This window comes from Barbus barbus (genome assembly GCF_936440315.1).
Source record: "Barbus barbus genome assembly, chromosome: 34".
Taxonomy (NCBI): domain Eukaryota; kingdom Metazoa; phylum Chordata; class Actinopteri; order Cypriniformes; family Cyprinidae; genus Barbus; species Barbus barbus.
In genome coordinates, this window is record NC_136762.1 from 15,136,814 (window position 1) to 15,153,971 (window position 17,158).

The 17,158-nt window shown below is 39.8% G+C and overlaps 1 protein-coding gene across 10 annotated transcripts; it reads right to left on the reverse strand.

Annotated features, from left to right (window-relative positions):
• Positions 1–398: 398 nt before the first annotated feature.
• On the reverse strand, positions 399–9,527 carry LOC306853838 (upstream stimulatory factor 1-like). Of its 10 annotated transcripts, none has more exons than XM_079391483.1 (11): positions 9,454–9,521; positions 8,934–9,000; positions 8,794–8,843; positions 8,568–8,683; positions 8,131–8,244; positions 7,893–8,043; positions 3,854–3,941; positions 2,717–2,775; positions 2,541–2,635; positions 2,331–2,459; positions 399–2,188 (listed from the first exon to the last, which is right to left on the reverse strand). In XM_079391483.1, exons 2-11 carry the CDS (start codon positions 8,939–8,941, stop codon positions 2,099–2,101), a joined length of 900 nt encoding a protein of 299 aa, XP_079247609.1. In that variant the 5' UTR covers positions 8,942–9,000; positions 9,454–9,521; the 3' UTR covers positions 399–2,098. The 10 variants fall into 10 exon arrangements, with proteins under 10 accessions (XP_079247609.1, XP_079247606.1, XP_079247607.1 ...); XM_079391480.1 differs by having other exon boundaries at positions 403–2,188; positions 8,538–8,683; XM_079391481.1 differs by having other exon boundaries at positions 411–2,188; positions 3,887–3,941; positions 7,893–8,028; positions 9,454–9,527.
• Positions 9,528–17,158: the final 7,631 nt, after the last annotated feature.

Sequence of the window (17,158 nt, forward strand, 5' to 3'; positions counted from 1 at the left end):
TCAGACCACCCTAGCGACCTTTTTCCCCAAAAGTGACTAGCGACAAACCTTAGCGAGTCTCTGTGATCACTGGTACTGCCTCAACGGCGTGAGGTGAGCGCGCACGCACCTCTTTCTCTGTTCAGTGAGCGGCTGAGAGGAGCAGCGCGTTCAGTTCAAATAGATATTATGTTGTTTCTCTAATTTTACATGCATCTTATTTATAGCCGAAACCACAGCACAGGAATTGTCTTACCTTGTGTGTAATATTTGATTTCATCAGACGACGGCTCGATTATAAATTAGGATTTTTGTGCAGACTAACTTCTTGGAAGGGAGAGCTGGTTATGTATTCTTAAAGGGCTGCGTTTCAGTCACTATTTCATATTTATCCCGTTTACTGACAACATAAACAGTAAAATATATAAAGGAAAACAGTTTTATTGAGAATTTGGCTACATCAAAATACAGTATGAGCACAGAGAGACAAACAAATGTAAAAGGCAATATGGCGCGATGACGTCATTGATATGCTAATTAGCGCATGACGTCATCTGGCGACATTTAGCGACTTTTCAAACTGGCTTCAGCTACTTTCCATCGAAAGAAGTTGGCAACATTGATTCGAGCTCAGTCCCATAGTGGACTTTGCAAGTGTAGTCAAAAGACAAACTGCTGCAACTATTTCTTGATAATTTGAATAGAATATTTGCTTGGCGAATTTGCTGGCCAATTTTCATTATACATTTCACACACAATTATACACCACATTCCTTGTTTCAGTTTAACCTAATTCCCACATTTCCTCCATCGAGTTTAATATGTTTTTTACATCGTTTGTTCATTTATTCATTCATACAGTAGGCCAGGCAGTGAACTAGCCAGCTAGCAAACTGCACACGATGGCAGAATTTACGTATAAATAAATTGACAATTTTTATGATGTAGGCCAAAAATGAGCTTCCCCTCTTTGAAAGACCAGCAGCCGCCACTAGTAGGTGCAATGTTACTTAAGGCCCCGATAAGCTGTAAGCTATATCGAACTGCTGAAATGAAATTATTTTGTTCGAAATTACGTCATATTGGTTCATTCTTTGATTTCGTTTGAAATATAGAGGCCTTTATGGGACCATCAAAATAAAGTATAATCTTGATCTCAAATGTCACTAGTAATAGTTAAAATTTCTCTAGTTTTGATTGCTTTTAATGAGTAATACTGATTGGGCAGAATGGCTAATTTATATGTATCAAGCGAAATATACACTAGTATCTAAATCATCATGTCTACTTAATAGGTACTAGGATACCTAGAAGAGATACTACTAATTAGTAAAAATAGACGTTAGTTTTAAGGAATAAATATTCAATTGGCTTGCCACAATGTTCATGCTTATAAAGGAAGGTCTAAAAGGCAGGTCCCTGCAGTGCTGCATGAGCCTTTATTTTTCAGTCTTGAGTGTTTTCAGTTGCCTGATATTTGCTATCAAACAAAAATAGAAAATAATATCTCCAGGAATGGGAGATTGTTTGTATATTTCTCTTAAATACTTAATATTTGGCATCTGAAAAATCTATTATAATATAACAACACACTTGTGGATGCTGTGATGTTCAACAGATTCAGTTCAGAATCTAGAGAATAGCGTAATGGGAAAATGTGTTATTTATTTCAGTACTCTGCATAGTGAAATCTACTATGACCATGTTGTGAATTGTCAATTAACAGGCAGTTATTTGACATGCTCATTATTCGGACAAATTAAGCTGAAAAACCTGAACTTCAAAAGTATGAAATATTTGAAAATGCATTAATAACACAAAGATTTAACATTTCCACAAAGTTTAGAAGTAACAGTACAAAATAAACAAATTTCTCTGACCTGTTCTGGTACATAAAAAAGAATGCTAAATTACACAAAAGTATGAGGGACACAAAAATAAAAAATAAAATATGTACAAAAGGCAAGATCCCAATGGAGAATCGTCACCAGTTTGTTGAATACTGCATTATGTAAGTCCTGCGTTGTTCAAGGCTGTTTAAAAACATCAGAAAATCGAGTCTTCTGCACTGAATGATGTTCGCTCTAAATTTCCAAAACTCCAACATGCTTTGAACTCTTCACTGGGGATCTGCACTCGCTGCTGCAACTATGCCATGCTGCCGGAGCTGGCTCCTCAAAATCTGATTCTTAGATTTCCAATCTTCCACCTTTAAAAAAAACATCATGACAAAATCAATGAGAAATCAAAATAATGATTCAAGAGAAAGTGAATTATATAGACCTAAATTATTATATTAATTTAATCTAGATAATTAAAGTTATCCCTTATTGGTGCAACCAGTAATATACCTCTTGCCGTAAAAGCTGGTTATCCATCTTCAACCTCTCAAGGCTGTTCAGTTCATCTCCTAACCGGCTATTACTTTGTCGCAGCTCCTGAATGTAATCACAGGCCTTTGATAGGATCCCACCCTTACTCTGTAACACACACAACAGCAAAATTAGATATAATCCAGTACTTCCAGCTGCTACATCTATATTCACAAAACTAACAAATACCTGTCCAGTTTTAGTGGAATCAATGGTGCAGTCTGGAATTGTTTTGGAGAGTTGAACAATCCAGTTGTTAATTTTGTCTCTACGTCTTCGCTCAACTGTAAAGTGGTTTGGAAATAATCACTTGCATATAACTTCCACAACTAATCGCAAGTCATTTTCAATTATTTTTCAGTTACCTTCATTGTGCTGAGCTCGCCTTTTATCATCTCTTGAAGTCCTTGGCCCCTCTGTCTTACTGCAAATATTTATAAAGTATGTTACAACAAATGATTTTGTTCCTTGGGTTCATTTTGTTCCTACGCTAATCTGTTAATTCAGATGTTCAGTAAACAGCTCATTTAAATACATTGTACACTACAGGTCAAACATTTTAATTAAGATTTTTTTAAATTCTGTTTTGAAAGAAGCCACTTATGCTCACAGAGCTGCATTTATTTGATTAAAATTACAGAAAGAAAAGTACTATTTTATAATATTATTACAATTTAAAATAATTTTCAGCAACCACTACTCCAGTCCTCAATGTCACATGATCCTTCAGAAATCATTCTAATATGCTGATTTGGTGCTCACTTATCAATTACTATTGGTACTCTATTAATAATGGTCCTTAATATTTTTGTGAAAATCGGGATAGATTTTTTTAAAGATTCTTAGATGAACAGAATATTCAAAGCATTTATCTGAAACAGAAATCTTTGGTAATGTTATAAATGTGTTTACGGTCACTTTTGATCAATTTGATGCATCCTTACTGAATTTTTGTTCTTTTTTATATAATTTTATTTTATCTATCTTACCTCAAAGCTTTGAATGGTCATGTTATCACGGTTTAAAAAATAAAAATTAAGCAGCACAACTATTTTCATCATTGATAATAAGAAATGTTTCAAGAGCAGCAAATCAGCACCTTGGAATGATTTCTGAAGGATCATGTGACACTGAAGACTGGAGTAATGATGCTGAAAATTCAGCTTTGCCATCACAGGAATAACTAGCATTTTAAAATATATTACACTAGTAATAGCAGTTTAATCAATTAAATGCAGCCTTGTTGAGCATAAGGGAATTTGTTCAAAAACATCCAATTTTTAATTATTCCATACTTCTGACTGGCAGTTTTTACAATTTAATATAAAATAGACTTATGGCATACTTATACTGACATCAAAATAACAAATTGAGTTCATTATTTTTAATTAATTTCTTATTACTCATCGTGGTTACTAAAATAAGAATGCAAATAAAGAAAGCAAAACAGCAATAACTGAAAAGATAAATGTATTAAACGAGGCTAGAAGAAGCAACATTACGCATTGTAAGGTTGTGTACGAGGTGCAATAGACCTCTGGTTGGCTCCAGTAAGGACCTCCTGCGGGGACATCATAACATACAACTGACCTAAAACAAAAGCAAAAAAACAAATAAACAAAAACCCAGGCTGTTTTGCAACAGAAGTGATGCACTGTTGTGTATTCATGTACATAATATCAATTGAAATTAGAGGTGTAATGGTATGCATATCGTGTATCGAACGGTTCATGGGCAGTTCCAAATGGAAGTGATCACCCCAAAACTCCATCAGCACACTCGCACCCTAAAGAGAGCAGCCCGGAAAATGGAGCGCAGCTGGAGGAAAACAAAACTAGAGGTATTTCGTATAGCTTGGCGGGAAAGTACCCTATCCTACAGAAAATCCTTAAAAACTGCTAGATCTGATTACTTTTCGTCTCTTCTAGAAGAAAACAAACATAACCCCCGGTATTTATTCAATACAGTCACTAAATTAATGAAAAATAAAGCATCAACAGGTGTTGGCATTCCCCAAGAGCACAGCAGTAATGACTTTATGAACTACTTTACTTCCAAGATCGATACTATCAGAGATAAAATTGTAATCATGCAGCCGTCAGCTACAGTATCGCATCAGATAGTGCACTATAGATCCCCTGAGGGACAATTCCACTCATTCTCTATTATAGGAGAGGAAGAATTGTATAAACTTGTTAAATCATCTAAACCAACAACCTGCATGTTAGACCCTATTCCATCTAAACTACTAAAAGAGCTGCTTCCAGAAGTCATAGATCCTCTTTTGGCTATTATTAATTCATCATTGTCATTAGGATATGTCCCCAAAACCTTCAAATTGGCTGTAATTAAGCCTCTCATTAAAAAAAACACAACTTTACCCCAAAGACCTAGTTAATTACAGACAGATCACAAATCTCTGTTTTCTGTCAAAGATACTAGAAAAGGTAGTATCCTCACAACTATATTCCTTCTTAGAGAAAAATGGTATATGTGAGGAATTCCAGTCAGGATTTAGACCGTATCATAGTACTGAGACTGCTCTCATTAAGAGTTACAAATGACCTGCTTCTATCATCTGATTGTGGTTGTATCTCTTTATTAGTGCTACTGGATCTTAGCGCTGCGTTCGACACTATCGACCACAACATTCTTTTGAATAGACTAGAACACTTTGTTGGCATTAGTGGAAGTGCCAAATCATACTTATCTGACTGCCATGAATTCGTAGCAGTGAATGAAGAGGTATCATATCGATCACAAGTGCAGTATGGAGTACCTCAAGGCTCAGTACTAGGGCCTTTACTTTTCACGTTTTACATGTTACCCTTGGGAGATATTATCAGGAGACATGGTGTTAGCTTTCAATGTTATGCTGATGATACTCAGCTCTTTATTTCTTCGCGGCCTGGTGAAACACACCAAATTGAGAAACTAACGGAATGCATAGTCGATATAAAAAAAACTGGATGACGAGTAACTTCTTACTGCTAAATTCTGAAAAAAACAGAGGTGTTAATTATCGGACCTAAAAACCCCACATGTAATAACCTAGAACACTATCTAACACTTGACGGCAGCTCTGTCATTTCTTCTTCATCAGTTAGGAACCTAGGTGTGCTGTTTGATAGAAACCTTTCATTTGAAAGCCATGTTTCTAGCATCTGTAAAACTGCGCTTTTCCATCACAAAAACATATCTAAATTGCGACCTATGCTCTCAACGTCAAATGCAGAAATGCTAATTCATGCGTTTATGACCTCAAGGTTAGACTATTGTAATGCTTTATTGGGTGGTTGTTCTGCACACTTGATCAACAAACTACAGCTGGTCCAAAATGCAGAAGCTAGAGTTCTTACTAGAACCAGGAAGTATGACCATATTAGCCTGGTGAACACTGCACTGGCTCCCTATCAAACATTGTATAAATTTTAAAATATTGTTAACTACTTATAAAGCCCTAAATGGCTTAGCTCCTCAGTACCTGAGCGAGCTCTTATCACATTATAGTGCTCCACGTCCGCTGCGCTCTCAAAACTCTGGCCGTTTGATAATACCTAGAATATCAAAATCGACTGCGGGCGGCAGATCCTTTTCCTATTTAGCACCTAAACTCTGGAACAATCTACCTAACACTGTTTGGGAGGCAGACACACTCTGTCAGTTTAAATCTAGAATAAAGACACATTTCTTTAACCTGGCTTACACATAACACACTAATACACTTCTATTATTCAAATCCGTTAAAGGTTTCTCCCAAGGTTTTTTTCTCTATTCTGTCACAGAGGGAGTTATGGTTCCTTGCCGCTGTCGCCTCTGGCTTGCTCAGTTGGCGACACTTAATTTCCAGTGATTATCGTCAATTTGATTTCACAGATACTATTTAAACTAAACTGAGCTAGACGGTGACATCTCTGAATTCCATAAAGAAATGCCTTAACTGAAAATTGAGTGTTTAATCTTATTTCTATACATTACTGACACTCTATCCTCCAATTTGATACTGTTAAGTGCTTTGAAACAATCCGTATTGTTAAAAGCGCTATATAAATAAAGGTGACTTGACTAATTATGAATTTCCAATCAACATAAAATGTAACAAAACTGCCTGGAAGAGGACATGTGTCTATATCCTCCTAATGCATGGTGAGAAGGAGAGTTTGAGTGGCTAAAGACTCTCCAAGAACCACAGCCGGATAATTGCAGAAAATAGTTTAATCTCGGGGTCAGAAAACCTTAAAAAAAAAAAAAAGTCAAACAGCACCTACATCACCACATGTTGTTCGGGAGGGTTTCAAGAAAAATTCTCCTCACTCATCCAAAAACAATCTCCAGCATATTCAATTGTCAGATACGACTGGAACTTCAAATGGGACTGGCTTCTTATGGTCAGATGAAACTAAAAAAATCAGCTTTTTAGCAGCAAACACTCAAGTTGGGTTAGGTGAACACAGCGATAAAAAGTACCCGATGTGTACAATGAAATATACTGCAGTATGTTTGATGTTGTGGGCCTATATTTCTGCTGGAGGTCCTGTGCCTCTTGTTTAGACACAAGGCATCATGGATTCTATCAAATACCAAAAAATAAAAAAAAGTGACTGACTCTGTTAGAAGTCTTATAATGGGCCATGTTTGGATCTTCCAACTGGACAATAATTCAAACACAAACCTCAAAAACAACACAAAAGTGGGTCACTAAGCACAAAACCAAGCTTCTGCTATGGCCATTCCAGTCCTCTGACCTGAACCCTGTAGAAAATGAGTGAGGTGAACTGAAGAGAAGAAGCACCAACATGGAGCTGTGAATCTGAAGGATCTGGAGTGATTCTGGATGAAGGAATGGTCTCTGATCTCTTGTCAGGTGTTCTCTAACTTCATCAGGGATTATAGGAGAAAATTTAGAGCTGTTAAACTGGCAAATCGAGGTTTCAAAAAGGATTGGATAAAAGGGTGCCGTTAATTGTGGCCAATGTGTATTAGAGAAAAACATTTAATTCATAATGATAATTTTAAATTCTTAATATCCAATGAAAGGTTAGATTTTTGTGAATTTTTTAAATAAAAGATCAAAAGGATTAACAATACAGATTAATTTTCACAGCCTCCTTTGATCATATTTGCCAAGGGTGCCGATATTTTTGGCCATGACTGTATATTATTTTTTATATATTATATAGCATATTTTTAAAACTTTTGAAAGTATAAAATGTATGTTTATTTGCAACAGTTATGCTAACAACAACAAAAAGACATTTGACATTTAAACAGCGACATCTGCTGAGGCACACCGTGCTGCGTTGTCACGGGAACATCCCAGCAGAAGATAATGAGGAAATTACGCTCCCTTCACCAAGTGCATTCCAAAAGACTACATAATGACATGCACGTGCCCTGATCACTCCAAAGTCCCCACTCCAAGTGATAGGGATGATCACTTCCAATTGGAACTGCCCGTGAACCGTTCGATACACGATACCTGTACCGTTACACCCCTAATTGAAATGCATCATTTATGCTAAAAAAGGTTTGATGATGTACCTGCAGGAGCACTTTGACTAAGCAGAGCATCTGAGGCCTGAACACCAGTCACCATTGTGCCGGCCGCTGCGTCTGAGATAGTAGCAGGGTAATATGTGTAATGGGTTTCTGTGCCATCGCCCTCCAAGCATTCTGACTGAGAGAAAACAGCCTGAAAAACACGTTTAAATAATAATAATTATGTAAATGTATTTAGGTTAAATTCTATTCATCTATGTGAGGTGAAGCAATTTTCCACCTGCGTAACAGGCTGTGTTGTAGCAGGAAACCCAGTCACTACACTAACAGCTGTTGCACCATCAGTTTGAGCTTCCAGCTGCCCATCTGCGACTTGGATTACGCGATATGTAACCTGAGGAAAATTAAGAGGATAAGTTATGTTATGCAATTCAATCTTACACTTGTCTGTAGAAGCTACCTAAAGTGAAAAAAAAAGAGATGACTGCTAAATCTTTCTTGAGTCGTCATCAGAAAGAACACTCTATGGCAACAATGTAGGCTGGTTTAAACCTGGTATTAACATCTGTCTGGAATGGACAGCAATAAATAACATTGTGAAATTGTTCTCCATTGTCATCACCAGGTGTAAACTGGGCCTAAGTTCTCACTCAGGTTTGAATGTAACCCTTCCTCCCCATCTCCTACCTGCCCTGAGGGAGGGTACAGCTCCCCTACCTGCCCCCCAGCTCCCTCGGTCTTGAAGAGGTATTTAATCGGCTGCTCCGACGAGAACGTCGAAGCAGACTGAATAGTTGTGATTGCTGATGGGTCCTCTGCAGTAGCAACTGCCCCTGAGAGAGAGAGAGAGAGAGAGAGAGAGAGAAAACACACACACATCAATTCTCAAAACTTATTTAAAACTAAAACTTGCATTACTGCATCGTGCTTAATTTTATAATACCTTCTTCGATGACTGAAACATTGACATCAGGTTCAGAACTTTTCTGTTGTCTAAAAACACATTTTACACTGTTGAATATGTAGTTAAAATGGTGGTATTACAAATTGTATAGTTTGAATATTTAGTTATTTGCTACAAACCCTTTCATATCCACAGTCAGTGTGTAACGGGTAAAATGTGCCTTCACTCCCAGTTGCTTGATCAAACCTGTACTAGATCCAACAGAGGAAACCAACAATATAAACGTTAGCAGGAAAATACTTGTGAAAATGTGAGTGTGTACTTAATAAAATACACATAATAACCGCTATTAACAGTACTGGCCAACAGGAGTCACTCCTTACATTAACAATATGAATGTGTATTACACGGTAAATATTTTAAAATAAATAAATATTATATTAGATGCACAAGGATAAATAAATTGTGCATACAAAATGATTTATAATCCATGAAAATGGAGATTATATTTGATTCATAATTGAAAGGATAGCTAGCTAGCTACCAGTGCTATCTGGCAAGCTCAGACAAAAAAATAAATAAATAAATACGTTTTAAATGCGCCGCGTACACGAATAAATCACTTGCATATACATATAGCCATTATAAAGTTGGTGTTTAAATAAGCAAAAGAAATTGGTGAATTCACTTATATCTCACCGTTTACTGTTGTGCCGTCTTGTTCACAACAGGAGCAACCGGAGCGGTTAGTTTGTGCGCATGCGCACAGACTCGACTCCAATAAGACGTCACTGTGCATTGCCACTTTAGCCGCAGTAGTATCTATCATCACAGGGTTTTACAGAAGTTGGAACGTGAACTTTTTGGGATAGTTGTAAAAAAATAAAAATAAATAATAAATAAGTATGCATCATTTTCTGTAACTTTAATAATTCGCCTTCTTTTGGGATTAATTAGGGGTTAAATACATTTGAATTAAGCAACTTTAAGCTGCTTAATTCTTATAAAACAAACATGACTTTTTATAAAGCCGTTTCGTTCCGGTTGAATAGTGGAGCGTCCTGGGTACGATCTCATGGCGGGAGAGCTGACTAATAACGTTATGTAGGGAGTACGTTTGTTGGAGTCCAAATCTGAGTGTCAAATGTATGTCTGATGAAAACGCTCTCGGTTACTCACGTAACCTCGGTTCCCCGAAATGAGGGAACGAGACATTGCTATGGGAAATACCTTTTTCTCGAATACTACGGAAGTCTTATTGAATCATGCCAGTGAAACTGGCCAACGGCGTTCAAGCCGCGAAATATGAGCAGGAATCCCACTCTATATAAGGCAGTGCTTGTACGTCATCCATTCAGAATCTTTGACTGAAGCAACTTGCATTCTAAGATCCTGAGCTCGGTGACACGACAATAAGAGTCTCGTTCCCTCATTTCGGGGAACCGAGGTTACGTGAGTAACCGAGAGCGTTCCCCTTCAATTCGGTCACTCTACATTGCTATGGGAACGTATAAAATCCCGCCGTGTCACAGCGATGGAGCCTGGCTCGACTAAGCAGTAAGCACGTCAAGTTTCCTATTCGGAGGCGTAATGAGAGCGGCAATGATATTGGTGCTCTTAGTAAACACAGCTCAGGTCTACAGGACCTAGTCGAAACCATGTAAAAGTCAGGGAGGGGTCACACCAGGGGTGGAGTTAACTCCGGTGAGAATGTGAAATGGCGGCGGCCTCGGCGCTTTCATAGATTAGTTGAATTTGTTTAATTTCAATGAAATCATGTGTTATTATGATGCTCGGCCGTAGCGGTGCTCAGTAAGCAGAGTATGATGGTAATCAAGTCCTAAAAGACAGCTTGAACTATATCAAAACATTGTGATAAACTGTTAGGGACCGCACTGAATTGGTGGTGCGTCAATACAGGGTGTATACGACCCAGTCGAAACCACTGATACACAGATCATAGCTGAGGCTGAGTAGGCGCGTGCGCTGCTTGCACTGACAGCACTTGCGAGACAAGCGACGACACATCTAGGTTATAAAACCTCACGAAAGTGCTGGGTGACGACCAGCCTGCCGCCATACAAATGCCCTGAATAGACATGCCATTTGCCCAGGCCCAGGATGACGCGAGTCCACGGGTTGAGTGGGCCCGAACCCCTATCGGACATTCCACGCCCTTAGAGCTGTAAGCCAAAGCAATTGCGTCGACGATCCAGTGTGACAGCCTTTGCTTGGACACAGGCAGTCCTTTTGTGCGTCCATCAAAACATAACTGCTCCGAGAGTCTGAACTGTCTAGAGCCCTCGATATAAGTGCGCACCGCACGTACAGGGCACAGCAGTGTATTAAGCGGCTTCGTCCCGGAGGGTGTTTCGGGGCGGAAAGCAGATAGTGTTATGACCTGCGCTTTAAATGGAGTCGAAAGCACTTTAGGCACATATCCTTTTCTAGGCTTCAAGGTGAGTCTGCAATCACCTGGCCCGAATTCAATACACGAGTCGTCAATTGAAAGCACCTGCAGGTCTCCAACTCGCTTAACAGAGGCCAGCGTGAGCAGGAGCGCTGTCTTGAGAGAGAGCGCTCGCAAGTTTGCTGATTGTATGGGCTCGAACCGGGGTCCCGTGAGAGCGTCAAGCACAAGCGCCAAGTCCCAAGTGGGTAGAGTAGAAGGGCGAGGGGGGTTCAGCCTTCTTGCTCCTTTTAATGGAGCAAGTATGATCAGTTCATTTCTGCCGATCGAGCGATTTTCGACGTGCGTGTGAAAGGCTGTTGAAGCAGGCCCATACACTTTCAATGTGGATGGCATACGACCACTATCAAATCGCTCTTGGAGGAAGGCAAGAATTATTGGTATCAGGCAGTTGATTGAGTTTTCGCCCCGCGATACTTACCAACTTGAAAAAAATCTCCATTTATGTGCGTAAAGACACCTCGTGGAAGGAGCCCTAGCCTCAGAGATAGTGTTCAGCACACGCTGAGGAAGTGCATCTGTTACTGGCAAGCTCCGTCGAACGACCAGACATGAAGGCTCCATGGATTTGGGTGCCATATCGTTCCTTGTGCTTGAGAGAGAAAGTCTCTCTTCAGTGGGATAGTCCACGGGGGGGCTACCAGCATCTCCACCAGTTCTGGGAACCACGGCTGATTGGGCCATTTCGGTGCCACTAACAGAACAGATTAATTTTCCTCTCTGATTTTGCAAAGCACGCGAGGCAGAAGTTTCACTGGAGGAAAGGCATACTTGCGTACTTTCGGCCAGCTGTGAGCTAGTGCATCCACTCCCAGGGGAGAGTGTATCAGTGAATAAAACAGCGGGCAGTGAGTGTTCTCCGCTGATGTGAAGAGATCCACCTCCGCCCTGCCGAATACACTCCAAATCATTTTGACTGTCAAAGGGTGTAATCTCCACTCCCCGTGGATTACCCTGCCCCTCGACAGTAAATCTGCGCCATAGTTCAGGCATCCGGGGATATGTACTGCACGGATGGAGAGGAGGTGTCGATCTGCCCACAGAAGGAGGTCTCTCGCCAGCCGCAGCAGTGGTCGCGAGCTCACGCCGCCTTGGTGATTTATAAACGCTACCACTGTCATGCTGTCCGTCCTGATGAGAACGTGACGGTGAAGAATGTCTGGGAGAAAGCACTTGAGCGCTAGGTGTACAGCACGGAGCTCCAGACAGTTTATGTGCCATGACTTCTCCGTTTCTGACCATGTCCCGAAGGCTGGTCTGCCATCGCATACGGCTCCCCAGCCCATGCTCGATGCATCTGTCGTAACATTCTTTCTACTGATCGGCCTGATTGGCCAATACGAACACCCCGGCGATACAGAGTCATATTGCGCCAAGGGGTCAGTGTGTGCAAACAGTCGCGCGTCACTGTGATGCGCAAGGTGCCCGTGCGCCATGCATTCTGTGGCACCCGGCTCTTTAGCCAGAGCTGAAGCGGTCGTATATGTAGGAGCCCTAGACTGCACACTGTCGAAGCAGCAGCCATCTGGCCGAGCGTCCTCTGAAAGCATTTTAGCGGGGAAGAACGCCCTAGTTTGAAGACTTTGAGAGAGCTGATCAGTTTTTGTGAGCGTTCCTCTGACAAACGCGGTAACATATTGATTGAGTTCAACTCCACTCCTAAAAAGGAGATGTTCTGGCTCGGTACCAGCATGCTTTTTTGCATATTTACAGTCAGCCCTAAGCTCTGAATATGAGCGAGGAGTCTGAGTTTGTCGCTGAGCAGCGCGCTCTCTGATTGGACTAAGACTAGCCACTCATCGAGATAGTTCAGGATGCGCATTCCGCTCTGCTTCAGAGGAGAGAGAGCAGCGTCCACGCATTTCGTAAACGTACGAGGGGCCAGGGATAAGACGAAGGGAAGGACCGTGAATTGGTACGCTATCCCCTCGAATGCAAATCTCAGGAAGCGCCTGTGGTGGGGGGCTGAATGTGAAAATAAGCATCCTTTAAATCCACGGAGATAAACCGATCTCCCGGCCTGATATGTGAGAGGATTTGTCTCAGCGTAATCATTTTGAACGAGCGCTTTGAAAGCGCGCTATTCAGCGGTCTCAGCTCCAAGATTGGGCGGAGTCCGCCATCTTTCTTTGGCACCAGAAAATAACGACTGTAGAAGCCGCCCTCGCGGTCTGTGAGGGGTACTGCCTCTACACCACGCTTTGCAAGAAGACTGTGTATCTCCTCTCGGAGAACTGAGGCATTCCGCTCCCGCACAGTGGACATTAACACACCGTTGAAACGGGGCGGTCTGCGGAAGAACTGAAGCGTGTACTGAAACTGGCATCTACGATTTGAGCTATTATACAGTTAGTTAACAGGTTGACAGGATCAGCAGTCTGAAGACTGTAAAACATTCATGACAGAAAACAATTCAAAAGCTCTTACCTTTGATGATTGTTACTTCAATATATTTGAGTTTTGTGTGAATAATCCTTCTATTAGCCTAGCTATTTGAAATTGTGAGAAACATCTAATGTTGTGGGCAGGGTTCAAATGAGAAAAATCAATGGTAAAGTGCTTTTGCAAGCTCTTATAGCATTAACTTGTGTGTGAGCTGAGGGGTTTAATGCATTTCAGATGAAGACAATTACATAATACAACAAGGAAACTATTACTCAGAATAAAAAAAAAAATATATATTTTTTTTAATTATTATTACTAGCATCTAACAGCCTACAATATATCACCCTTTATTTTTTTTTAATCATAAAAAATGTTATTTTCAGCGAAAACCACAGCCTTCCCTTACCACAGTGCATCAGTGTGCCTTTTACATGTGCTAAAACATCATGAATTATAAATGGAACTATCAGAGATATTCACTTTGATACATTTCTCAGATCATAATTGAAATTCTCAGAACTACTTGTTTAACCTCCACATCATCTATTCACGTGTACAAATCAGAAAAGCAATTTCTCATCTTTTTGAACAAATTGGTAATGCTTTGGATCAGTTATGCACAAGTCATTAAATGCAAATTGGTTCAACTAGTTGTCATTATCTGTCAAGCATATTTTCTGCACATTTCTATTAGATTTTCTTTGTAAATGCAGGGCTATACACTTACTTTTCTTTTTAGGAGTGCTTGTGTTCCTAATTTTAAAAAAGCACAGTCAAAAAATGAAAAGAACATGCAATAATGTATAAATTTGATGTAAATGTATATTTTTCAAAATGAAAATGCATAAAATTAATTTTGTATCTTTTAGGATATAGAGTATATGGAATTGGATTCAAGTGAACCACCTCACAACCTCCAGCCCTAACCAAAAGTGCTGGAGTCACTTCTGGATTATTGTTTGGACTCTCATTCTGACGGCACCCATTCACTGCAGAAGATCCATTGGTGAGCATGTGATGTAATGCTAAATTTCTCCAAATCAGTTCCAATGAAGTTACAAACTCATCTACATCTTGATGGCCTGTAAATTTTCAATATTTATTTTTTTTTAGTTAGTTTTTTTAGTTTTAGTTAATTGGTTCCTCTATCCCGCGCCTCTCTCAAACACATAATTTTCTACAAAGCCCCTCCTTCCGACAAGTGCAGTCTGCTCTGATTGGCCAGCTGACACAGTGCATTGTGATTGGCCGAACACCACAAACACGCGTCGGAAATGTAACGCCCCTTACCATGATCACGAGCTTTCAAAGTAAATATAAAGACAGTTAATAATGTCCTTAGTTTTACTGTCAGTTCAAGCCTGAGAGGGAAACAGACTGGCGTGACAGACACAGTGATGACGCTCATGTATTTGCAGTACACAAGCCACGGTTTAGACAGCTGACTCCACTGTGATGTGACCCTGTCTCTCTCTATCTCTGTCTCTCTCTCTCTCACACACACACACAACGCGTTACGCTACACTGCGCAAAACTCTACATTTGAACAGTCAATACCAAATACATAATAGCAAAACATACTTACAGTCGCTGATTCAGATTGTCATAGCAAAGTCGGAATTGACAGCCAGCCTTGTACTCTCCTAGGTTCACATAACTGTTGTCCATAAAATGCATTGCACAAATTTGAACACTTGGGTTGTGCTGTTCTGTTGTAAACAAATCTTAACCAATGATTCCTAATTGCATCTACTTTCGGAAGGCCAAATAAAGTGCTTTTGCTTTCGCATAGAAACACACAGCGTCTCCCTGACATGGCTGCATCAACACTAGGCTACTGCAGTTACTGAAACCACGCCTTCTTTCTTTGCGTGCACATTTGCGCATCATTATGCAAATATTTCCACATTGTGATGTAGACATGTGGGGACGTGTTTGAATGAGGCGTTTCAGCCTGGTCTAGATCAGCCTTCTCTTTTAGGGGCTGTTTACACCTGGTCACTTCATGCGTTTTTTTTCTGAAAAGACCAGGTGTAAATGCCCTCTGAAATGCATTGGACGGATATAAATCTGATCGCTCAAACCACTTCAGGAGGTGGTCTGGGTCGCATTCCAGACGAAACAGGACAAGTGTAAATGCATCTGGCTGTTGAAACCACATATGCTGATTTTACTCCTCCCAAAATATTAAGATAATATACGTGTGAGAGCGTTTTATAGGCTATATGGCATGTTATAGTCAGATATGACTGAGCTAATGCAACAAGCATCACTGCGGATGAGTAGCTGAGTATCTCTTCAGCAAGCCGACGCACACTGCCACGAATGAAACTGAAAGTAAGTTGCAGATGCTCAACACACAATCATCTTCATTAAGTAGTGAGACTAACCTATCTTTGCAGTGCTGATGCCGCGGTCTCTGATATTGAAATTAGCTGATAATTAATAAAATGCAGTGCATATGTATTGCTTTCATTGACGTGAATGTTAAATTTGCATATGGCGCCAGAATTGAAGAACGGATTTATGTCAGTTTTGCGAAGACACATGTGGCCAAATGAAAACGTTTTAACAAATCAGTTAGATATCCGATCAGAGAAAACGCATGAAGTGACCAGGTGTAAACAGGCCCTTAGATAGAATAAATCCTTTTGTGGGAGACTTTGAGCTTTGTAACTCTGCAGATCTTATACATGCACAACCAGCTACAGAACACAATAACGAAAGGGAAAACAAGAAATCATATGACCCCTTTAAAATGCACGTTTGTACTTTTTATTTTTTTTAACAACTGTTTATTGAGTTTTATTTTGTGGAACAGTAGTACAAAACAAAAATCAGCTGTACAAATTTAAAACCCACCCCAACCCATCCCACCCCTTGGTAGACTTAAAATAAAAAATAAAAATAATAACATAAATAATAGTAATAAACACATATTAATTCATATTAATAGATAAACAAATAACAATAAAATAATTTTTACAAAGATTTTAGAAAAGAAGACACAACATTAAAAGCCATGAATTTACAGTTTTCACGTTAGATCCATGTATGCGAAAAGTAGAGAGTTCATTGAGATAATGTCCAACAAATACACAGTCCAGGTTCTTCTGTCTATTGTGTGAGGAGGATTCCAACGGTTGACTAGCAATTTTTTTTGATGCTGTGAGAGCAGCTAACAGTAAAGATCTTTGTTGGACGGACAAGATGAAGTTCCAAAACTCATTCATGAAAAAATGCAAAAATGTGCCTAAAACTCCTTGGGAACAGAGATTATATGAGAAGACGACAGATTCATATAAAAACTTTTCATTGGAGTCAAGTAAACCCTATGCAGCAATTTCCAATGAATTATTTGGTGATTAGGGTTTTTAGAAGACAATTTAAACAGACCCCATACCTGATCGGAAAATAAAACATGCACATCCTCATTAAGATCCTTAGCCCAAACAGTTGTAATAGATAAAGGTTTGTATGAATGCTCAAGAAGAAAGAGATAGATGACTGAAGCAGAGGAGGGGGATTCCAAGGCACCCCATATGCCCG